The 21,161-nt window shown below is 54.7% G+C and overlaps 1 protein-coding gene across 6 annotated transcripts in view; it reads left to right on the top strand.

Moving 5' to 3' along the window:
- The window catches only part of AHRR (aryl hydrocarbon receptor repressor), a 59,809-nt gene extending 42,739 nt beyond the window's left edge, over positions 1-17,070 (top strand). Inside the window, exons 5-12 of one of the 6 annotated variants that reach the window (XM_073238503.1) lie at positions 3,684-3,773; positions 7,782-7,911; positions 8,383-8,519; positions 11,825-12,024; positions 14,569-14,627; positions 14,851-14,992; positions 15,878-16,125; positions 16,235-17,070. In XM_073238503.1, coding sequence (XP_073094604.1) covers positions 3,684-3,773; positions 7,782-7,911; positions 8,383-8,519; positions 11,825-12,024; positions 14,569-14,627; positions 14,851-14,992; positions 15,878-16,125; positions 16,235-16,851 — 1,623 coding nt within the window. In that variant the 3' untranslated portion in view covers positions 16,852-17,070. Of the gene's footprint in view, positions 1-3,683; positions 3,774-7,781; positions 7,912-8,382; positions 8,520-11,824; positions 12,025-14,568; positions 14,628-14,850; positions 14,993-15,837 lie in introns of all 6 variants that reach the window. The other 5 variants (XM_073238498.1, XM_073238514.1, XM_037015395.2 and 2 more) reach the window with 5 other exon arrangements.
- The last annotated feature ends 4,091 nt before the right edge of the window (positions 17,071-21,161 follow it).

The following is a 21,161-nucleotide window of genomic DNA, read 5'->3' as shown; positions in this document are numbered from 1 at the left end:
TCCACAGCTCCCGTGCCCCTGATACCCAACAACAGATAAACACACATGCTGGGAACAAAAGTGACGTTCTGCCTTGAAACAAATAAGGCAGAAGATCTACGACAAATTAACTGAGAAAAGAAAGAATGGGGAGCACAAGAGAGGCTGTGAGCTGCCCAGGAGACAGTCTCGTCCAGGCCCCGGTGACAGAAGCCCCAGCACGGCCGGGGGCAGGTGGCCCCGCTCCTGCAGGTCTTGACACAGGAGTGCCTGCCCTCCCACTGCCGGGCAAGCCTACGGTCCTGTGCAGGAGCCGAGGGGAGCTGCCTGGCGGCCCCCAAGTGAGGAAGGGTCTTCCAGAGCCCAGCCCTGCCCCACACCCAGACTGCAGCATTTGTGTGTGGGGGGGTGTTACTCTGAAAGTGAGTTCATCCTTGGGGGACTGTGGAAGAATGCAATGGGTATCTGATCCACTCGCTTTTACAGACAAACTTCAGAAACCTTTGAGGAACAGAAAATACCTGTTCAGCTAATATCATGAAACCGGGAACCCCTGTGCTGCGTCAAAGCCCGGCAGAGCCAGCACGAGGGAGAATTGTGTCCGGACCACCCTAAATAGAGCTGTGGCTAGTTGTCTCCTCCTGTGTCATGAAATAGTCGGCCGCAGTGGCCATGGGAAGTCCTGGGATGGGGCGGTGCACCAGGCCAGGAAATAACTGCCAACGTTCTGACTTAATATACTGAAGGAGGAAAGCTCACAGCGGACAGTTATCCAGCCCCAGTTAGACAGACAGACAACGAAACACTGTAGAAACAAAATCTCAGCAGATCACTGTGCATTGAAAAGCCCGTCTTTGTCCCAGTGGTTTGAGAGGACCCCTTTTTTTCCCCACAGATCTTAGCATATGATGAAAAGCTCAATGAATTTTGCCATGTGTGCACTCATGTAACCACCTCCCAGATCAATATGTCAAACATTCCCACTAATTTTTCCCCTTCGCCTATTTTCCCCACCCCACCCCCCACCCTCTCCCTTAGTCAACCACCAGTCTGTTTTCTGTGTTTATGAGTCTATTTCTGGGTTTTTTTGCTTGTTCGTTTGTTTTGTTTTTAGATTCCACATATAAGTGAAATCATATGGTGTTTGGTTTTTTTTGTACCAAATTTCCATTTGTACTTGGACCTGTTTCTGGATTCCTACTCAGGTCCACTGACTTACTTGTCTGTCCATGCCTGGTACCCAAGGATTGTACTAGTGGAAGCCTGACAGTGCATTTGAATACTTGAATAGACACCCCTCCCCCCATTCCCAGCTGCTGCCCATGGCCCTGGAGAGGGAGACAGTAGGCATCCCTTGCCTGGCCTCCTGATCTTACTGGAAACACCTAGGTTTCTCCATTGAGAAAGCTGCTGCCTTAAAATAAGACAGATGGACACACCCACACACATGCACATGCACATGTTATCATGTTAAGAAACTGTCCACAATTCCTATTTTCTTGAGTGTTTTTATCAGGAACAAGTTTTGAATTTTGTTGAAATCTTTTCACCATCATGTAGATAATCATGAGATTTTTCTCCTTAGATCTGTAAATGTGGTACATTATATTAATGAACTTCCTGATGCCAAGTCAGCCTTGCACTACTGCAGTAAACCCACTTGCTCACAATGTATTGTTTTCCTCATGTGAAATGGGAGTCTGGATGCAAACATTTTATTGAGCATGTCTGATTCATAAAGGACTAGTTTTATTACACTTGCCTTATCAGACTTCAGTGTAACTGTCAGACTTCTGAAACTAATCAGAAAACTTCCTTCAATCTCCCACTCTGGGGCAGTTTATGGGACATTGATGTCTGATCTTTAAAGATTTGGCAGAATCATGTTTTAAAACCATTCGGCTCTGGTGCGCTTCAGTGGAGGGGTTCCTCAATGACTCTGTGTTTCCTCTGGGGAAATCGCTCTTTTACGGTTTCTATTTCTGGTAACTTGTATTTTTCCAGAAGATATATACTTACCTGTGTCTTCAAATTTACTTGTATTGGGTTTTTTCTCCTACCTTCATTTAATTAGCCCCCTCTGCATCCCCAGGGAGCCCCTCTCTGATGTTTGTCACAAGCCACTTGTGTGACCTACTCTTGGATTTTGCATTCATAGATGCACAGCGATGTACTTTGGGCCTGGTTTCCTTCACTTAACACAATGCTTCTGAGATTCAGCTTTTGCGTGACCAGTAGTGTGTCCCTTCGCTCATGTGTTAGGGCTCCATGTACAATTATTCTGCAATGCACATTCTCCAGTTGCAGACATTTGGGTTATTTTCAGCTTTTGACTGTTACAAGGCCACTCTCATTCCTGTGTCTTTGTGAACTTGCCCATTTCACACGGGTAACCACTCAGAGCGGGACTGCTGGTTGCGTGGTGGATGGATGTTGCTCTGCGGACGCCCCTCACTCACACCAGCATTAGTGCTGCCAGTCCTTCCCACTGTAGCCATCCTAGTGTGTGCAAAATGCCATTTTAATACAGTTTTAATTTGCATTTCCCCAATGTCTAATGATGCTGGACACATTTTCATGCATATCCAGGGCATTCTTATATGTCCTTTTGTAAAGTATCTGTTCAAGCCTTTTGAGTGTTTTAAAGAATAGAGTTAGTTGCTCATCTTCTTATTTCATTTTTGGAAAAACTTTTGTCAACAAAGCCCTTATTGAATAATAATCTCATTTTCCCCCATTTTAACTAATTAGTGGCATGTAAAACTGAATAGCAAGATTTGGTATTATCATATGATAACCAGTATTACTATATTAAATTGTGGATACAGTTAAAAGCAAGGGAATATATTTATTCATTCATTCAAAAAAAAAAACCCTGGATACACTACCAACCATTAAATCAATTGGTATGGTAGTAAAATCAACCCCTTTTCCCTTAACATCTGCCCAAAATGTGCCTAGACTGGGCAATATAAGAGAGGTGAACCAGACTTTTGAGAAAGTCATCATCCTCATCTTAAAAAAGTGGCTCCAGGAAATGAAAGAAGGGAAGAAGTCCATTTCATCTCTGATGATCAGGGGCCTTGACACCGAGATGAGGAGAAAAGTTTGTAGGCCGGCTTCTCCTTTGGTGTGGAGACTCACTCTTAAGGGAAGTGGGTCCGCTCCACTAACAAGTGAGAGATTCCAGTCAGATAAAGTTTACCCCGTACGTGCAAGAACGAGTCACCATATGGACCTGTCAGGGTACTGCACCACGTGAATACAGACATTTTATGTGGTTGTTTCAGTAGATGTAGAAGAAGCATTTGATGGAGTTGCACATCTTTTCATGATAATGACTCTTAGGAAACCCACGACAAGGCACAGGAGGTTGTGATGGGGACAGGCACGCGGGTGGGCGGTGGCTCCTTCCCCGGCCCAGGCTCTGGCAGTGTCGTGGCACCATGTGACTTTTACAGTCCCTAAAACAAACCTCTTGATCCTCAGGAAAAGAGGAGCCCAAGTCTCGAGCTGCTGAACCATGACCCAGTTCCCAAGTCGTCTGCCAACCTGGAACCTATTGCAAAATGGTCATAAATGAATTAAAAGTGGGTGTTTGCAGAGGTTATGTACACGGACCACAGAGTTGGTAAAGCTGGTTGAAAACTCAAGCACAAGCAGTGTTTCGTCCGAGCCCCAACCCCGTTTTCTGTTTCTTCCAGTCCCTTGATGGCTTTGCACTGGTCGTGAGTGCGGAAGGAATGATATTTTATGCATCAGCCACGATTGTGGACTATTTGGGCTTCCACCAGGTAAGCGGCTGTATGATATGCTGCCCGGTAGGTTCTGCCACCTTGTAAATCTTACTGTCTTGAGGGCTTAGACGTCTTAAAATGAAGCTGCTTTGCCCGCCGAGGATTCCCACACCCCTGCTTTGTCTAGGACTGTGGGCCATGGCGGGAGGTGATGGTGTCCAGGGCTTCCCAGGTCTCGTGGGCAGAGACCTGTGCTGACAGCGGCATGGTGCCCGCCCCTCTCCTTGCCAGCAACATCTGTGGCATAAACCCCAGATATGTGGTGCACTCAGGATATAGTGAGGTCTGGAAATGCCCTTACTGAGCACAGACGTTTCAGTCGGTGCCTCGCCCAGGCCAGCCCAGTCTGTACAATTCCAGATATTGGGCAGAGACCTGGGGTTGAGACCCCCTCAAACTCTGGGATCTTAGAAGGGCAGCTTCTCCAAGAAAACGTGCAATAAAAGTCCCACCCAGGCCCAGGAAACACAAAGGAAACATCTCTGGCCTCTGGATGAAAAAGGAGCCCCTTGTGAGAAATCCTAACCCAGGCATGCCCCCCCTGAGCAGACCCTGAACACGGAATCAAACTGGCTGTAGGCAAAGTAGGTGGCTGCAGACCAGGAGAGCTCAGTGGGACCCCAGGCCGCCCTGCCACAGCACCCCATGAAAACATCCCCTCTGAAGAGGGCTCCCACACAGAATCATGGACACACAAGGGAGCCACAGGCTGTGGTGGAGGTGACCCCCTCCCCAAAGAGCCTAGGACCACAAGCAGGTGGGTTTGAGAAAGGACAAAACAGAGCTTTGGGAAATGAAGAAGGGCACATCTGCTAGGGTTCCATCCAGAGGCAAAACTGGAGGCAAAAAAACTTGTATATGATAAGTATATTATATATAGTGTAAAGTACATAATATACAATACATAATCTGAGGAATTAGTGTAAACATAGTTATAAAGAATTATTAACTAGTAACACAGTGAGAAATAAAAGGGTGCAGACATCACGGGGGGCAGCAAAGCACAGCCGGGCATCCCAGCAAGGACCACATTTTGGAGTCCACCCTGTCCCAGGCCAGGGCTAGGCCGCAGGAAACCGCCCACTGGGGTGCTGGCGACTCAGGGGAAGATGGCCTGTGTGGCCCTCAGACACCAGCATGTGGTGAGGGGTGATGTGCAGAGGGCACTCCATGGGTTGGGCCATCCTGGCAGGTAGGAGGTAGTTCTTCCTCCTCCCGGTGGCCAGCACAGCTGTGAGAGCACATGGCTGCAGACCAGCCTCTGGACTGGTGTCCCCACTGCCGGGGTGCTGCCCAGGGGTTTCTCCCCTTGGCCACTCCTATGGGGCAAGTGCCTCCACCGTTGTCTGCAGGCACTCTCCTGAATGCGAGCTGTGAGGTCTTGTGATGGGACAAGCCACTGGTCCCTAAGAGCCACTCCAGGCCCTCCTCCCTCTGTCCTCTGCTCGGTGCTGGGGTGCCTCTTCATGCAACTTGTTGCCCCATTTGCACGGAAGGGATTGGTGGGCAAGCCGGGACGGGGGGTTCCCTCTGGGGAGCACTCACACTGCACAGAGTGAGGGTGTGGACATGACAGGTTCTGGCCCCCAAGTGGCGGAACCCCCCAACTGCCTCCCCTTGACTGTGTGTGCAGTGTCTGAATCTAGAAAAACACAGTTTGATTTGCCTTTGCCGTGGCAGAATTTCCTTTAGTTCCAGTCACCATCTCCAGAGTTGCCCTGTGGATTCTCCAGATGTGCCCAGAGCTGCCTGCCTTTTGTTGTCATTCAGAGATTTTACCACAGGGCTTGGCTTTAGTGATAAATGCAAGTGCCCTGCAAACAGCTTCAATTCCATGCATAAACTTGCTGACTGGATCTTTGGTTTTCTTGGAGCTTGGTTATTTTCCACCAAACATTAGAGGTAAAAATAGTTTTGCCTTTTATTATAACGAGATTGTTTCCAAATGCCATTCAATCAGGCATTGCCTCTAGTTTATGCAAAATATTTTGAGATAATATTAGAACAGCTTTGTGCTCTTTTGAGCTTCTTGTCCAAAGTGCTCTACAAACCATCAGGAACCAGTTGTTTCCTATCAGAGACTGAGTACATCATTTCAGCCTCTTCACCTTCAGCACACTTTGCGATTAGAAATAAGTTCTAGAGTATATTGCAATGACTGTTGACTTGATTCAGGAAGCCGTTCGCTCTTTCAAAGATCAGTGCTGGGGAAGTGCCCCATTGACCTGGGGTGGACGGTCCGAGCTGTTGGAATCCACGGGCATGGGCAGCAGGTATGTGCAGACTCTGTAGGCAGCAGTGCAGACACCAGGACGGGCAGCTAGAACCAGCAGGCTTCTAGCGCTGTGAGTGAAGGCTGAGCCGCAGTGAAGGCTGGCCTCAGGAGCAGCGTGTTTGCCTTGCTCCACCCAAGTGACTCCCGTATTGCTATCTCCCCACCCTATGTGCCCCCACTCATTTCTCCTGACCTCGCTTTGTTGGGGTAAGTCTCCAGGGGCTTAGGACCAGTGGTCAGTGTGCCACACTGACTGTTACAATACGGAACCGTGCTTCCACTTAAAGGCCTTGTGCTGGAGCGTCCTTATTACGCTCTGCTCCAAGTTCGCCGTCTGACGGGCCGAGCCGCAGACTCACTCCTGGCACATGAACTGCACCTTCCCCTGAATTAGCTGAGGTGTGTGGAGATTCACAGGACATGCAAGGAGCTGCCAGCAGCTCAGTGCCTCCCGGGACCTACACAGCGTGGGGCCACCTACCAACACTCCCGAGAGTTCACTGTCTGCTGTGGGGATCACCATGACCTGGGGCTCGCAGTCAGCACAAAGGTCCATAATCAGCAGAGGGAGACATGCCCTCTGGCCACAGCAGGAGAGAGACGCTGGTTCCCAGTAAGGAGGCGATCAAGCGCTGTACAGTTTTCCATGTCAAGACATTACTTAAAGAAATTAAAGAAGATGCAGGTAAATGGTGGTGGGTGTGTCATCGTGAATTGGAGGAATCAATACTATTGTTACAAAGGTGTCGGATAAAGTTACAGAGTTAATGGCATTCCCATGAAAGCTAAGCGGCTTTTCTGGGCAGAAATCGACATGCTAACTGGAAATGCAGAGCGCTAAGCATATCCAAGCCGGTCTGGAGAGGACAGAATGGAGGTCATCCTGGGTCTAGGGTCCCAGAGACGAGGATTCCTATAGAATCAGTAGTGAAAGCGGTGTGAGATCTGTGCAAGTGCAGGCAAACAGACCCATAGGCACACACCACAAGCACACACATCCAAGACCAATAAATACTCAATTTTTGTCCAATTGTATCCGCTCATGACAAATCAAAGCCATGGTCAGAACCACCGCACACCCACACCGTGGCTCAAATGGAAAAGGCGGAGATGCAGGCAACTGCCGGGAAGCGCAGCGGCCGGTCCTCTGAACACGCCGGCCTCACTGGATATCCGCGCCGTGTTGCCTCCCGAGCCGAGCCTCGTGCCCAGCGATCCTGCTACATGTGTGTGCCACGGAGGTGCCCTCAGCTCATCGGGGAGATGCCAGGGCGCCAGCCCTGCCTGACACGGATGGAGCGGCAAACACCGTGCCTCCGTGGGTCACGGCAGGGAGCCGGCAGACAGACGCGCACACAGCGCTCACGGACGTGTGGAACTGGCCCCTGGCGCCAGCCCAGGTGGAGACAGGCTCCCGACCCGCAGTGGGCGTCCTGCCTCCCGGTGTGGAGCTAACAGCGGGTTCACGACAGGCGCTGTTCAGCGAGCGCCGCCCCTGGTCACGGGTTGGCTGGGAAAGCGCCCCTGGGAGGGCAGCACGCTTGGGATCATGCAGCCCCCGGGGCTCGGGCTGGAGGGCGGGCCTGGGGCGCCCCTTCCGCCTTGAGCCGGTCTCTGCCCGTCAGCCCCACGTTCCCGCCTGGAGTCCCCGACCCCGGACGACGCTGATGACCGTGACCTGCACCGCGTCTTCCTGTGGAAACCTGCTGACCGCCTCTCGCCCATTGCAGACGGACGTCCTGCACCAGAACATCTATGACTATATCCACGTGGACGACCGCCATGACTTCCGTCGGCAGCTCCACTGGGCCATGGACCCTCCGCACGCAGCGCTCGGGCGGCCCCTGCGCTCAGAGGCAGGTGGGTCTGCCGCCGCCGGGGAGAGCAGCACGCTCCGCGGAGATGCGCCGGCCCTGGTCCCCTCCGCCTGCAACCTGAACGCGGTGCCCCGCGCCCCCTCCCCAGAGGGCCCCGCCGCGGTCCCCGCACGCCCGCGAGTCGGCGGTTGCCCCGTGCTCGGCCAGGGTGCCGGCTTAGCGCAGCCGGGCCCTCGGGGCAGCCTTCCGGGAAGGCCCTGGGGCCACATTCGGTTTACGGGGCGTGAGGCATCCCCGACAGTGTCCGCCGACCTCAGGCCGCAGGGGTAGCGCGATTCCCTCTCACGCGGGGGACGGAGCCCCGCCGGGAAGCCCCAGCCACCCCACGCGCCACGGCCCCGAGTCCCGCGCGCGGCCGGAGGCGCGGGTTCCAGGGCGGAGGGCGGGCTGCGGGGGGGCCTGCGCTCATCTCGGTCTCTCCCGCCCGGCCGCGCGGTGCCGACGCCTCGGGCAGCAGAGGACGCCGCGCTGGGGAGGCTCCTCCGGGCCCAGGAAGACGGCGCGGGCTCGCCCGCCGAGTACTCGGCCTTCCTGACGCGCTGCTTCGTCTGCCGCGTGCGCTGCTTGCTGGACAGCACCTCGGGCTTCCTGGTGAGTGTGGGTGGGGGGGCACTGGGGGGCTGGGGGGTTGCAGAGTGGGGGCGCGGGGTCTGCAGGGCGGAGGGAAAGCAGGAGGCGCCGAGGGTGCTGCAGGGGAGGGGGTGGCCGGGTTGGGGGCGCTGGGGAGCTGCAGGGCGCGGGGGATGGAGGGAGGCTTCCGGGCGGGTTTCAGATGAGTAGCCGGTCCTGTTTGTGTCTAGCTCTTCCACCACCAAAACTCCTTTGAAAAGCTCTCCCAGTGCCTACACCCAGCAGTGAGCTTGGGGCACCGAAGCCCAGAGGCCTCCTGCCGAGCCCTGGCTTCCCCACTTCTCTTGCAAATAGATGCTGGGGTTTCCACTCCCCATGCTTGACCAGCTCCTCCAGGAAAAGATAGATGGAAGAAGGAGATAATCTCCTGGGAGCTGAACTGGCATGCACCTCAGGCCTCCACACAGACCCAGAGCCTCACCTGCTGCCCCCGACCCAGCCCATCCCCCCCGACTCTCCCAAGAGCCCCCGGCTAGTCCTTGAGGCAACATTACAACACCAGGACCTCTGACCCTGGGGCCCCTGGGCCTGTCGCTGCTGGGCAGGCTGCCAGGGAGCTTCTCCCACTCCCAGGACCTCTGCACACCGGTCCCCAGCCCCACTGGGGATCAGTGTCCCCCACCTTGACTTTGGAGACCTGTGGGGGTCATCCTGGAGTTTAGTTTTAGGCCAGAGTTGGCGACTTCCCTCAGGGCTCCCAGAGGGGCGTGGGTGTTAGGTAGATGTCTCCTGATGGCTCTGAAGAGGGGGCCCTTCAGAAGCCCCTACAGACCAGGCTGAGCCCAGGATTGGTCCAGCCACCCCTGCTGGTCTCAGTGTCCTGCTCCTGGGGGGCCCCACCACATTTCGTGGTGCACGAGGGCCTTTCCAGGTCACAGGCCTGAGGGGCTCCACGGCTCCTCCAGCCACCCCAAGCCCCAGCCCACTTTCGGGAGATGCACACCCAGATGGCTCCTAGAGTCGTCCGTGGGTCCTGCTGAGGAGCAAAGCTCCTTAGAACATGCGGCCAGCATCCCCTTGCCAGGTGTGGGCAGAGGGCTGTAGTTTCTACTGCCTTTCCTGTTGGTTAGTTTTCGTTTTGTATGAACTTTTTAAAAATGTAAACATTGCTTGTACATAGTACAAATCCAGTTACTTCACAAGAGCAGAGAATGAAGACCAGAATGAACACCCTTTGCAGGTCCCCAGCCCCCTTCCCGGAGGTCACCGCTCTGACCCCATGTACCTCCTGAAGGGGCCCCCGGCCTCCTGCTCTCCACTGACCTGTGTGAGGGAGCTGAGCTTGGGGGCCCTCCTCAGGACTCAGGGTCGTCCCCCATTTCTGTGTGTGCTCTGGGCCCTGAGCTTCACCTGCTGACCCCTCTCCAAACCCAGGTCCCCACTCGGGATGCTCCACCTCCAGAGGACCTGTCACCTGCCTCAGGCCCCCAAAACTGCCGAGCTGCTTTCTTGCAGAGTGGGGGCAGCTTACCGAGTGGCTCCAGGCTGCCCCACAGCCTTTAAGGCAGTAGTCTGGCTTCATCCATCAACAGTGAAGTGGTAGCTTCACGCTCCCTGAATTCATTCCCCTGATCCCAAGGGACAGTGATGAGGGTCCCTGGTGGCTGACAGCGAGGACCCAAGCCTAGCTCAGCCCCACAGCAGAGGCTCCTCCTGTGTGTCTGTTTCTGCAGGATTTTCACCTGACCTGGACCCTTCCTAAGGAAAGCACATGGGTCCTGGATCTTCTGCTACCACACATACCACTAACTGCTCACCTTTCCTTAGGCAATTATTGACCATAAATTCTTTTATTTTGATAACACTTTGATCTACATTTGGTGGAAACTATGATAGTTACTATTTATTGGCTGATAATGTTTTTCATTTTTTTAAATTGGGCAACCAATTCTTGGTAAGTTGGAATCTCTTATTTCCAGAAGAACTAAAATTGGAGGGATCTTACTTCAGTCAAGCAGAGGTTGAAATGTAGGTTGAATTGAAGCTATAAAACAAAGCAGCAAATAAGCAAGTAGTTTGTAAGTGTGTGATTACACATCACAGTTGAATTCAGCGCTGCAGCCCTGGAAAGGCCCAGGCCCCCCAGCACAGGAGCTGAGTGCAGGCCCCATGTGACCTGCAGGCTCTTTCCGGCCCCACCGTGACTGCAGACCCTTTCCCTGGGTCTGGGCAGCACTGTGCTACTGGCCAGGAGAGCCCATGGGTAGAATATCAGGAATCTGGAGAGCTGGTTGACATTAGGCTGGTAGACTGAGATCAGCTACAGTGGAAATAGCAAAGACATTGGCTAACACTACAAACCAGGGCTTTTGTCTGGAGAGCTGGATGTTAACATCCCAGCACAACAGTACTTTGAATCTTCCACATCAATGAGACTGGCATCAGCGAGTGCTTTACAAGTGTTTGCTCACAAAATAAACCCATATACAAACAGGGAGACAGAGAGGTCAATGGGTGAGTGGTTGGAAGGAGGGATGGATAGAAGGATGGGAGGGTGATGGGTGGTTGGAGGAATGGAAGGTGGGAGGATGGACGGATGGACGGTGGATGATGGATGGGTAGGTAATGGATGACGGATGAAGGAATAGAAGAATGGACGGATGGGAAGGTGATGGTTGGGGAGGTGATGGATGATGGAAGGACAGATGTTGGAAAGACGGACAGAGTGGGGCCACATTGTTCTTCCATCAAGGGAAGGAGGACCCTCAAAAGTGTTTGGTAACCAAGTCAATTATAGATTAGCTGTTGCATTATAGCGAGATCTTTTATGTTTTTATCACAAACCCCTAGATATTTGTTGTTTTTAACTCACTTTATAAAGTCTAGATAAACAAAATCCAATTGTCACTAAGTTTATCATCATGAATAAAGGACTAATAATTTGGAAATGGAGGGTTACAGCTAGAATGGTCCTTGGGGACTTTTGCTCCAGCAAATCCTACTCAGGAATTAACTGGTGGCTCATGGGTCAGCCCAACTCAGTGCGCCTTCCCTACCAGCATGGGGAAGTCGGCTCACACATCCACACGCCCCAGAATGCATGCGCAGGAGCATGCTTGTCAGGGCGTTCAAGAGAATCCAGGAAACCCGAGTCATTCTGAAGGCCCCTGAGACACTGAGCATGTAGGGACTGCTGACTCACATCTCCTTAGTGACTCTGAATAGATGTTTCTCCAAGTTTCCATCCCAAGAATGTGTTCTGAGCCCTTGATGGTGCCCTTATTCACTCTGCAAATAGGCCTTTGTTTCTGTCTCTGAATTGCCAGACGATGCAGTTTCAAGGAAAACTGAAATTCCTGTTTGGACAGAAGAGGAAAGCTCCCTCAGGGACGGCTCTGCCCCCTCGGCTCTCGTTGTTCTGCACTGCGGCACCTGCCCTCCTTCCCTCCGCTGCCGAGATGAAAGTGAAGAGCACATTCTTGAGGCTGAAGCACGGGGCGGACATCTCAGCCCTGACAGATGCAAGGTAAGAGTCAGGGTTGAGACAAGTGCTTTGGAACTGGTATTTTCTGTCTGTTCTTTCTTCATTTCCAGCAAGCAATAAAATGAGAGCTTTTTGTTTTTAAAGCTAGTACAGTGTGTAGGAAACTACTCTTAGAAAAATGATGCACTTTCAAACTAAAGTTTGTGACCTGTGACAGGCTGCATGCTGCCTTCATCACCGAGTCCCTGAACCCAGTTGCAGCTCAGGAGAGACACCCAAGCCTGTGTTTGCCATGGGGTGGAAGGTCAGGGCCAGCAGCCTCCTCTACTTCTCTGGGCCACCCCCCCTTTGTACACAGTGGTGCCCAAATGCCAGAGGTGATGTCCAGGAGGTAGAGATATGGTACCACTGCCTTCCAGGAACAAAAAAATCAGCCTTTCAGGAGCAAAAAACACATTATATGAATTTTTATAGGCAGCTCACATCTGTAATTTCTTGGAATGGGTTAGATGCAGGATGTCAAAAGGTCCCTGTGTACCCAGGCTATTTCTCTGTCCTTTGTGATGGTCCCCACAGTGGGGTCGAGTGGAGCCAGCAGCTGCAGAGGAGCCCACCGGCCCTGCCTCAGCTCACCCCCTAAGTGCTGCGTCAGCTGAGAGCTGCTGGGCTTGGAATAGCCACTTGAGTTGGGCTGAGTGCTGGGCCGACCAAGCATGGAGCCAGCTGCCAGGCCCCTGGCACTGGCCAGGAGAGCCACTCTGCACTGGCTTCGTGTGGGGCCAGCAGTCTGGTGCTGGGACTCCTGGGCTCACAGCCTGCCCAGGACACTCTCAGGCCTGACACCCTCAGGAAGACCCTGGCCCCACACCTGGCTCCCACTTACAGGGAGAGCCGGCAGCTGCCCTTTTAGGAGGTGGGCATGCAGCCCACTCCCAGGAATCCCTGTTCACCCATCCACAACCCTGGGAGGGGGTGAGCCCCAGGGCTTCCTCGCAAGCCCCCGTGCCCCTGTATGTCCCCACTGGGGTGTGAGTGTTCACTCCTGGTCAGCAACCACAATTCATCTTTGGCTTCCTCGGGCAACTGTCTGGCCAGGTAGGAAGCTGAGGTTGCACGGGGGGTGCCTTTCTGCTCCCTGTTCCTTGGGTCACCTCTTGTTTTTGCAACTCGGATGTGGTTGGCTTCAGGTCTGTAACTGGAGCCTCTGCCTCCATGGCAGAAGCTGGTCGGGGTGCATGGATGGAGGGTGGCTGAGCTGCCCCTCTGGGCACCCTGACACGTGCCAGAGTGCTGAAACTGCAGCTTTCAGAGTGTATTACATATACATACTTCCTTAATTTTAGGGATACAAAATGTCATGAGGGAGGGAAAACAGAATCCACGGAAAACCGTGAAGTGAGTTACAAAGCAGAACCTTGCGAGTGAGCCAGGTGCAGAGGCCACTGCCAGGCTGCCGTGTGCATGGGGCCCAGGGCGGAGGCCTGACACTCGTGTTCTGTGCATTGCTCTGCTTTCATTTACCGTCTCAGAGGTTTCTATTTTTAAGGCTTGCTTATCTTGACTGAAGCTCACAAGGAGCTTTCTCTTTTCCACATGTGTCTCCAGTCCTAAAAACAAGAAGGGAAATCCTACCTCTCCACTTCCCTTAGAGGTCAGGGTGCAGGCTGGGCTCCCAAGCCCCCCAGGTGCAAACACAGGGAGGTGCAGGCTGGCTGCACACATGCTGTGAGCTCTGTGGGCGGCAGGCCTGGATGGCAGGGGTGGGCACCTCCATGGGCCAGATGCCTAGACTGACCTCAGAGGCATGTGAGGATTTGTACATTAAGCTTCACATAAGGCCACTGAGATCAGTCCATATGCTGTATGAACACTTACCTCGGGAGTGCAGAGCTGGGGCAGCGCAGAGAAGGGTGATTCCAACCTGTCTTAGGAAAGGCGCTCCCTGGAGTCCTCAGAGCTCTGAATTCCCACCTGCCCTGACCTGAATGCCTGCCTAGCTTTCAGCCCCAGCACCACAGCCGCCTCCCTCTGGGCTCAGAAACCCGTCTGGGGTCTGTCCACATCAGAGCTCTGGCGAGGCCCTGCACTCACGGGCTGTCTTCCCGGGCCCTGCGTGGCCTTCCCGCAGGAATGCGCTTGAAATCCTCCCACCGCTGTGGCCTGTTTATACTTGGATCAGTGCCTGGGCTCTGAGTCACTCCTGGGAGGTACAGAGGGCAAAAATGTGAGCTGCCCACCTGCACCATCCCAGCTGAGCAGGACCTGCCTCCTGTCTCTCCTCTGATCCCTGCTCCGCCCTCTCCTCTCTTCCCCGCCTCCCTCTCCTTTCATCCAGAAAAACCAAAGGCACTGGGAGTCATCCTGTGTGGACTAGGTCTACTTTCTGGAGCAAATTTGTCAGCCCTTCATTGACTTGAAAAGTGACGTGCATTGAAATTGCCAGCAAGCCTGAGGAAAGACTACACTGGGTCACACTTCAAAGGTGTTAGTGGCCGTGTCTGCCCCCTCAGGCATGACAGTGGCCCTGCCGTGCTGTGTCTGCCTCAGCACACATGTGACCCCCTGTTTGTTATCTGTTCTTTGCAGAGCAAAAGCCCAAAGTCAGTGTGAGCCAGAATCGCATGTGAAGCCCAACCACTCAGCAGGTACTTTAACATTTACCTTCTCAACTCCTAAGTGGGTAAAATGCATGTATCGCTCTGCAGGCTCTCCCTGTCCCTGGACCTGTGGCTGGTTCCACACATGTGCTATTCTGGAGGGCCTTGGTGTCTGGGCCCAGAGCCCAGGTCGTCGTCTCCCTGTGGGATGCCGTGGGTCTGGGTGCTCAGGTCCCCAGTGATGGCTCTACCCTCCCCTAAATCCCCGCAGGAAGGAACAGTGCAGAAAACGGCCTGTCAGTGTTCAGGGCACAGACGGATGGTGACCGCTGGGCCCAGCTTCCTGCCAGAGCCACGTGCCCTTGCCTCAAGGGCGGCCCCGACAGTGTCCTGGACCCCAGGGTGGCCTCAGGGTAAGTGCTGCCCTGCCCAGCTGGGTGCCTCACTAACTCACAGCTGGGCTTGAGGAAGGAAGAGCTGGTGGCCGGCCTGGCAGCCTCAAGCAGGAGAGCCAGGCCTTGCTGCTGCAGAACCATGTAGATCCACACACATGCCCAACATGCTTCTCCCTGGGGAAGCGGTCATTACACTGCTGGGGCCCGGGGGGGCAGTAGGGACTTCCGCCCTGAGTGCCAGGTCCCACAGTCCCCTGCTCACACTACCCCTCACCACCTCACTGTAGCCAGGACACAGGTGTCTGCCCAACCTCTCCCTTTACTCAGAAACTGTCTGCACCTCTCCTCCACAGCCCACTTACAGATGCCCCTGCCTGCTGTCCCACCCCATGTCTGCCCAGGGTCTCCTCTTGGAGGACTGGTCTGGCTGCCTGGCCTCAGGGCACCAGCCCCCGTCCCTGCACGTGCCAGCCCTGGTGCCGTGCAGTGCCGGGAGGGCCTTGGTGGCACTACCAGGGACTGTATCTGTCTGCTCCACAGTCTGAGGGGCCCTTTGCACCAGACCCCCACCCCTTCCAGTGTCTGTAGCAGTGGGTTTGTGTGACCCTGGTCCTGTGGTGTGTACCCCAGCGACACCTGGAGGAGCCAGTGGGTGGCACACACTGCTTCTTGCACCTACCCCATCCCTGGGCCCTCAGAGCCTCACCTGGCCATCCGAGAGACCGTGGGAGGGTCAAGACAGAAGAGAAGGTGCTGGGCTGGCACCACAGGGTGCCAGGGGGTAAAAGCCTTAGTGTACCATGGGCTGGCCCGTGGCAGCCCTACAGCTTAGTCAGTACCACTTTAACTTGGTGCCTCTGCAGACCCCTCCATGCTCTGGTGACAGCCATCTCCCCTCTGCAGGGGCGGGACACGAGAGGGGCGCGGGAGGGCGCCCGGAGGCTCCAGCACAGTGAGGCGGCGCAGGGAGGGTCACGCCTATGATTGCCACTTGGAGGCAGCAGGACCAGCTCAGCAGCTGCACCGGATGACTGGGGCGCTAGGGCAGGAGGGTGGCACCAGGCTGAAGCTGGAGCCCAGCACGGGGGGTCCACTCCCTGGGCAAGCAGGCGCCCAGGGCATCGTCCACACCGACAGCTTCACTGCTTCAGGTAGCTCACTTGTCTCTCACCCATCAAACCGTCTCCCCAGTGCATACACTGGCCGGCCGGGCAGAACCCTGCGGGACGGAGGCCAAGCTCATGGGCTGTCTCCCGCCAGCTTCCCCCTTCCCCAGAGGAGCCTGGAGAACGGGCTCCCTCCTCCTCGAGGACAGCGGCTTGCGGTGGGGGGCTACTGTACCCAGGACACCAAGTTTGGAGGCGGGCCGGTGCCCCCCGGAAGTCTGTTCAGCCCCACTCTGTCGCTTGATGTGCCTATCAAGATGGAGAGTGACTCTGGATCTGATGATGCAGCAGACAACTACTCTGTGTCCCCAAGCCAGGTGTGGCTGGGGGCCACTGATGTGGCCAAGAGACAGCTGGTTACTTTCCCTACCAGGATGCACCTCAAAACAGAGCTGGGCCACAGACACCAACTCTGTGCCCCGCACCTGGGGCACAGTATGCTGGGGGCAAACCCCAGACCTGGCTGTAATCTGGCTCTGTTCCACCCCGCACGCTGTGCCTGCCTGGAACATGTGCACTGTGTTCCTGAGCCAGAGCCGCCCCCCAACTTCTGTGCACAGGGCCACCAGCCCCCAACTCTGGGCCGCAACTGCAGAGCCCCTGGGACCCTGCCTGTTGTCAAGCGGGAGCCCCTGGACTCACCCCCATGGGCCACTCACAGCCAGGATGGGGTGCCCGGGACATTCCCCAAAAGTGCCTTGGCGACACTGATGCTGCCTAAAGCTCCCGAGGGCACATTCCTGCTGTAAAGCAGAGCTTCTCCCAGAACTGCTCCTGCCCACGCTGATTTGCCCCTCGGCCAGGGGTGGCATGGAATCAGAGCTTCTCCTGGTGGCCCCCTCAGAGCTACAGGAGTTCAGTCCTCGGTTGTGTGGGCAGGTATGCAATGGTGAGTTCCGCACTTCATAAAACACCACAGAAATTCTTAAATGCAAAGTGCTCTTAAGTCAGTTCGAATATCACCATGTTTCCCTTGGAGGAATCAGAACTTCTCAGAAAGCAGCCACAGTGGGACCTGTTGGCTCGGTGGGCATACACACTCTGAGGCATCTGCAACAGCCCCCGGCAGCTGGCAGGCCACCCCCCAGTCCCCCAGGGCTGTGCAGAGCAGCGACCCAGGTGGAAATTTGGGATATAACGTGCTGAGCCACAGTGAGCACGCTCTCACTCATGGACAGCGTCTGGGAAGTTCCAGGCACCGTGGCAGCCGCAGGCACTCTGTGACCCCCCAGAGTGGACACCCAACAGGACAATGCCCCTACTGGCAGCCTCTGCGGCCTCCAGTAGGCATCTGAGGATGGTCTGTGCTCATCTGTCTGTCGGCCCATGTCCCCAGGAGCTGACGGAGTCTGGGTTTGCAAGTGTAGAGAAAAGAAATAGCAAGTTGAGTTGACTGTGGAGGCCATTCTGCAAACTGTCTAGTTTTTCAAATGAGGATTCCAGTCATCATCCCAGGAAGAATTATAGGACAAGTAAAAATTTTTTTAAGGTAGTACATTTTGATCATAGGAAATTTAGATACAAAAGCATAAAGCAGAACATGAAGGTCACCCATAGCCCCAGCCAGAGGTGGTGACCTCTCACATGGGATAGACACCAGGGTATAGAAATCCCCACCAAGCAGAAGCTGCAGCAGGAGGGCCTCCAGGTCAGGGTCCCTCCGCAGCTGCCCACCTGTGCTGGGGTGGACAGACCCCTCCTCCTCAGGGACAGGGGCATCTGTCTTTGAAGTCACCTCCATTGGAAGTCTCCAGAGATGGCATGAGCCCCTGGGAAATGACTGGCTGCTCCACCATCTGGTACGTTCTGCTCCTCAGCTAGGGTCCCTCCATCATCTGTGGCTTGGAGTGTGTGTCCTCAGCTAATGATGAGGCCAGTTGGAACGTGCCTGTTCACCTCATCACAGCTCAGCACTCGCTGAAAGGACTGGGTCTTCTGGACACTGGACTTAGGCACAGCCCAGGGTGCCCATGCTCCTCGGTTGCCTCTCATGGGAGGGTGTCCCCTTAGGGTATGGCAGTGGCTGAAGGTCTCCTCCCAGCACTGTCAAAGGGTCACCTGCCAGAGCCCAGGGTCGGAGCAGTCAGTCCATGGCTTCCTGGGACCTCCCCAACAGGGCCCACCCAGCAGCTTCTCCATCTCTGCTCAGCCCACTGGGCCTTGCAGAAGGTGACATCATCAGGACTGTCCTGTCCTCACCACGACTGCCAGTCTCCCCTCCCTTGTTATGAGGCAGCACAACCCCCAACTACCTGCTCCCATGGGCCCCCAGAACTGTCCCCTCCCCACCCAGTTCTGTGCCAAGCACAGCACACCTCTGCTTTCTGTACACCTATGGACTCAACCCCTAAGATGTGGAGTGTATTTCAGAATCCCTGTCCTTCCTTCCTGTGCAAACCACATGCCCAGCCCTCATCGTGGAAAGCCCCTACACCATTTTTCACATGCAGTACCCCCCCAGGGTCAGAGGGGACACTAGGTTCTGTCCTCACTTCATGCACCTGAGAGCCATGCACCTGACCCAACTGGGAGCATGTATCATGTAACCGGGAAAACAAGGGATGGAAGAGACGCCCCTCGGTGACATCAGTGCATGTGTGCACACCGTAGCAAATCCCCACATGACCAGAGCTACAGGCTGATGCCACACGGAGAGCCTCTCCAAACACATGGCTGTTCCTGCCACAGGGCCCTGGTGTCCAGGCAGTCATCCACTCTCCCAGATGGCACAACCAAACTGGCCACAGACGGCGGGCTTATTGATGTGGACGGGTCCTGCCTTATTGATGTGTAATTCAGCGCCCAGGCATGGGCTCACAGGCTTGTGCACACTTGTGCCCAGGCCCTTCCTCTGTGGGTGGGCGCTACCCCCAGAGTCAGCACCGCTGCTGTCCAACAGCCATGCCCTCCTAAGAAGTGTGTGGGGACGGTGGTGGGATGTAGGGGGTGCAGAGGGGCCATTTCTGCTTCAAGATGTCATCAGTGCTAATTACAGGCTCATGTTGGCTGGAAGCTTTTGCCTATATAGCTGAACAAGTATTAAAGTCAAATATAATGTGGGAGGGAGATGGATGGAAGGAAGCAGATAAACACATTATATTTTACATTTTTATAGTTTCTACTGGAAGAAAAAGTTTTCAGTATCTAGACTGACTTGTTGAATTTTTAAAAGTGAATACACTATAATGAAACCTTTTATACTGTTTCCTCAGTGCCTTTAAAGATCTTTCAAATATACTTCTGATACTCTTGTATTATTGATGTAAAATAAATCACGTTTACCATAAAAACATCTGCTTGATTTTCCAAATGAAGTCACTTTATTTCATGTTGTGAGGTGGCACTTCCTGGATAGAGTGCAGCTGCAAACGTAAGAAACCACCTGCCGCCGCTGCCAGAGGTTGCCGAGGAGGCCGACTGACTGCCTGAGGCCCTCTCATCCTGAGGGCTGAGGCCTCCCAGGTGCTGTCAGGACACCCGGGCCCCACGTGCCTGCAGAAGGCAGACGCCTGGCCTCCGTGCGTGCGTGCGTGCGCCGTCACATGGGCCCCTTGGCCTCCACGCATGTGTGTGTGCGTGTGTGTGTGTGTGCATGCGTGCGTGCACCGTCACAAGGGCCCCTTTGGGCCAGTCCCTCCCAGCCCAGGACCTAGTGACAGGTGTGTGAGAAGGGACAAGGCTCATCAGGGCTCAGGCAGAGCCTTCCCAAGTCCAGGGAGTAGTAATTTTGTTTTCTTTGGCCAAAAAGCACCCTGAAATGGACAAGCCTCAGACACTGTACAGTGCATGGCCAGGCCTCCTCTGTGTGCCCTGCCAGTCACCACTCCAGTTCCTGTTCTAAGACTCCTGTGTCCTTCCCAGGGGAGGCCAGGCTGCCTGCCCCCCACTCCAGCTGCTCCCTGTCTCTTGTGGCCACCTGCCAGCTTGTGGTCCCCACAACTTCCCTGTGTCCTCCAAACTCTACACTTGTCTTTGCTGAGACCTTCTGGTGGACGTGAACATCCCCACTGCAGTGGGGCTCCAGCACCACTCACCCCGCTTCTGCTGCTGGACAGGAGTGAGTCTGGACTCCTCTACACATGCAGCAGCTGCACACCCCTGGGCCGGTGCAGGCCTGAGGAAATGCCCGGCATGCTGGCAGTGCTCACAAATTCGCTAGGTGCTGCCTCCAGGCCTGTTTCAGGCTGCAGTGACAATAGCAACCAGGTGGCATTCGGCAGCAGACAGTGTCTCCCAGTAGTTCTGGAGGCTGCAAGTGCCCTGTCAGAGAGCCAGCAGGGACCTCTATGGGGTCACCTCCTTATGGACACTGATCCCATTGTCATGGCCTAGTCCCCTCCTAAAGGCCCACCTGACACCACCAGGGTTGGATTCAACATATGAAGTCTGGGGACACACATCCCAGCACCCACAGGACCTCAGGCCCCCAGCCTCGGTGGTGCAATTGGGTGATATGCCCCCCGGATTTGGTGTCAGATGAGGGGCCTGGCAGTTGGTTTGCGTGTATCTCCAGTCCTTCCTCAGCAGTAGTCAAGCCCCCTGCTGAATACAGGCCCTGTGACAGCACTGGGACTGGGACACAGTAGGGAGGAGGGGTGACACCCCTGGTCCATGGGGTAGGGTGCAGACAAGCATCCAGGCAAGTCCTGCAGGTCAGGAAAGAGACAGGTGCAGCACAAGCAGACTGGGGTCCAAGACTGTGCGGGGAGGTGGCCTGTGGAGCCAAGACCTGGAGCCCTGCTGCAGGTGCAGGAACAGCAGTGTGTGAGGTGTAAGAGAAGGGCTGGGGAGGAGGGGACAGGGTCCCGTAGGCACTGCAGGTCACAGGAGGGTCTGAGGAGGGGACAGAGGAGCCCCCCAGCCTCACCCTTTCTGGCTAATTTGCCAGCTTCTCTTTATACTCTGAGGGCAGTGCTCCATCAGTAACAGATTTTCTGTCCGTGGCTTGTTTTTTCATTTAAAGATTTTTCAAAAAATGATGCTGGAGTAAAAAGCTTAGCATGGCAAACTCTTTGTGTCTG

This window comes from Manis javanica, chromosome 1 (genome assembly GCF_040802235.1).
Source record: "Manis javanica isolate MJ-LG chromosome 1, MJ_LKY, whole genome shotgun sequence".
Lineage (NCBI taxonomy): Eukaryota > Metazoa > Chordata > Mammalia > Pholidota > Manidae > Manis > Manis javanica.
This window is presented reverse-complemented; position numbering and strand designations above follow the sequence as displayed.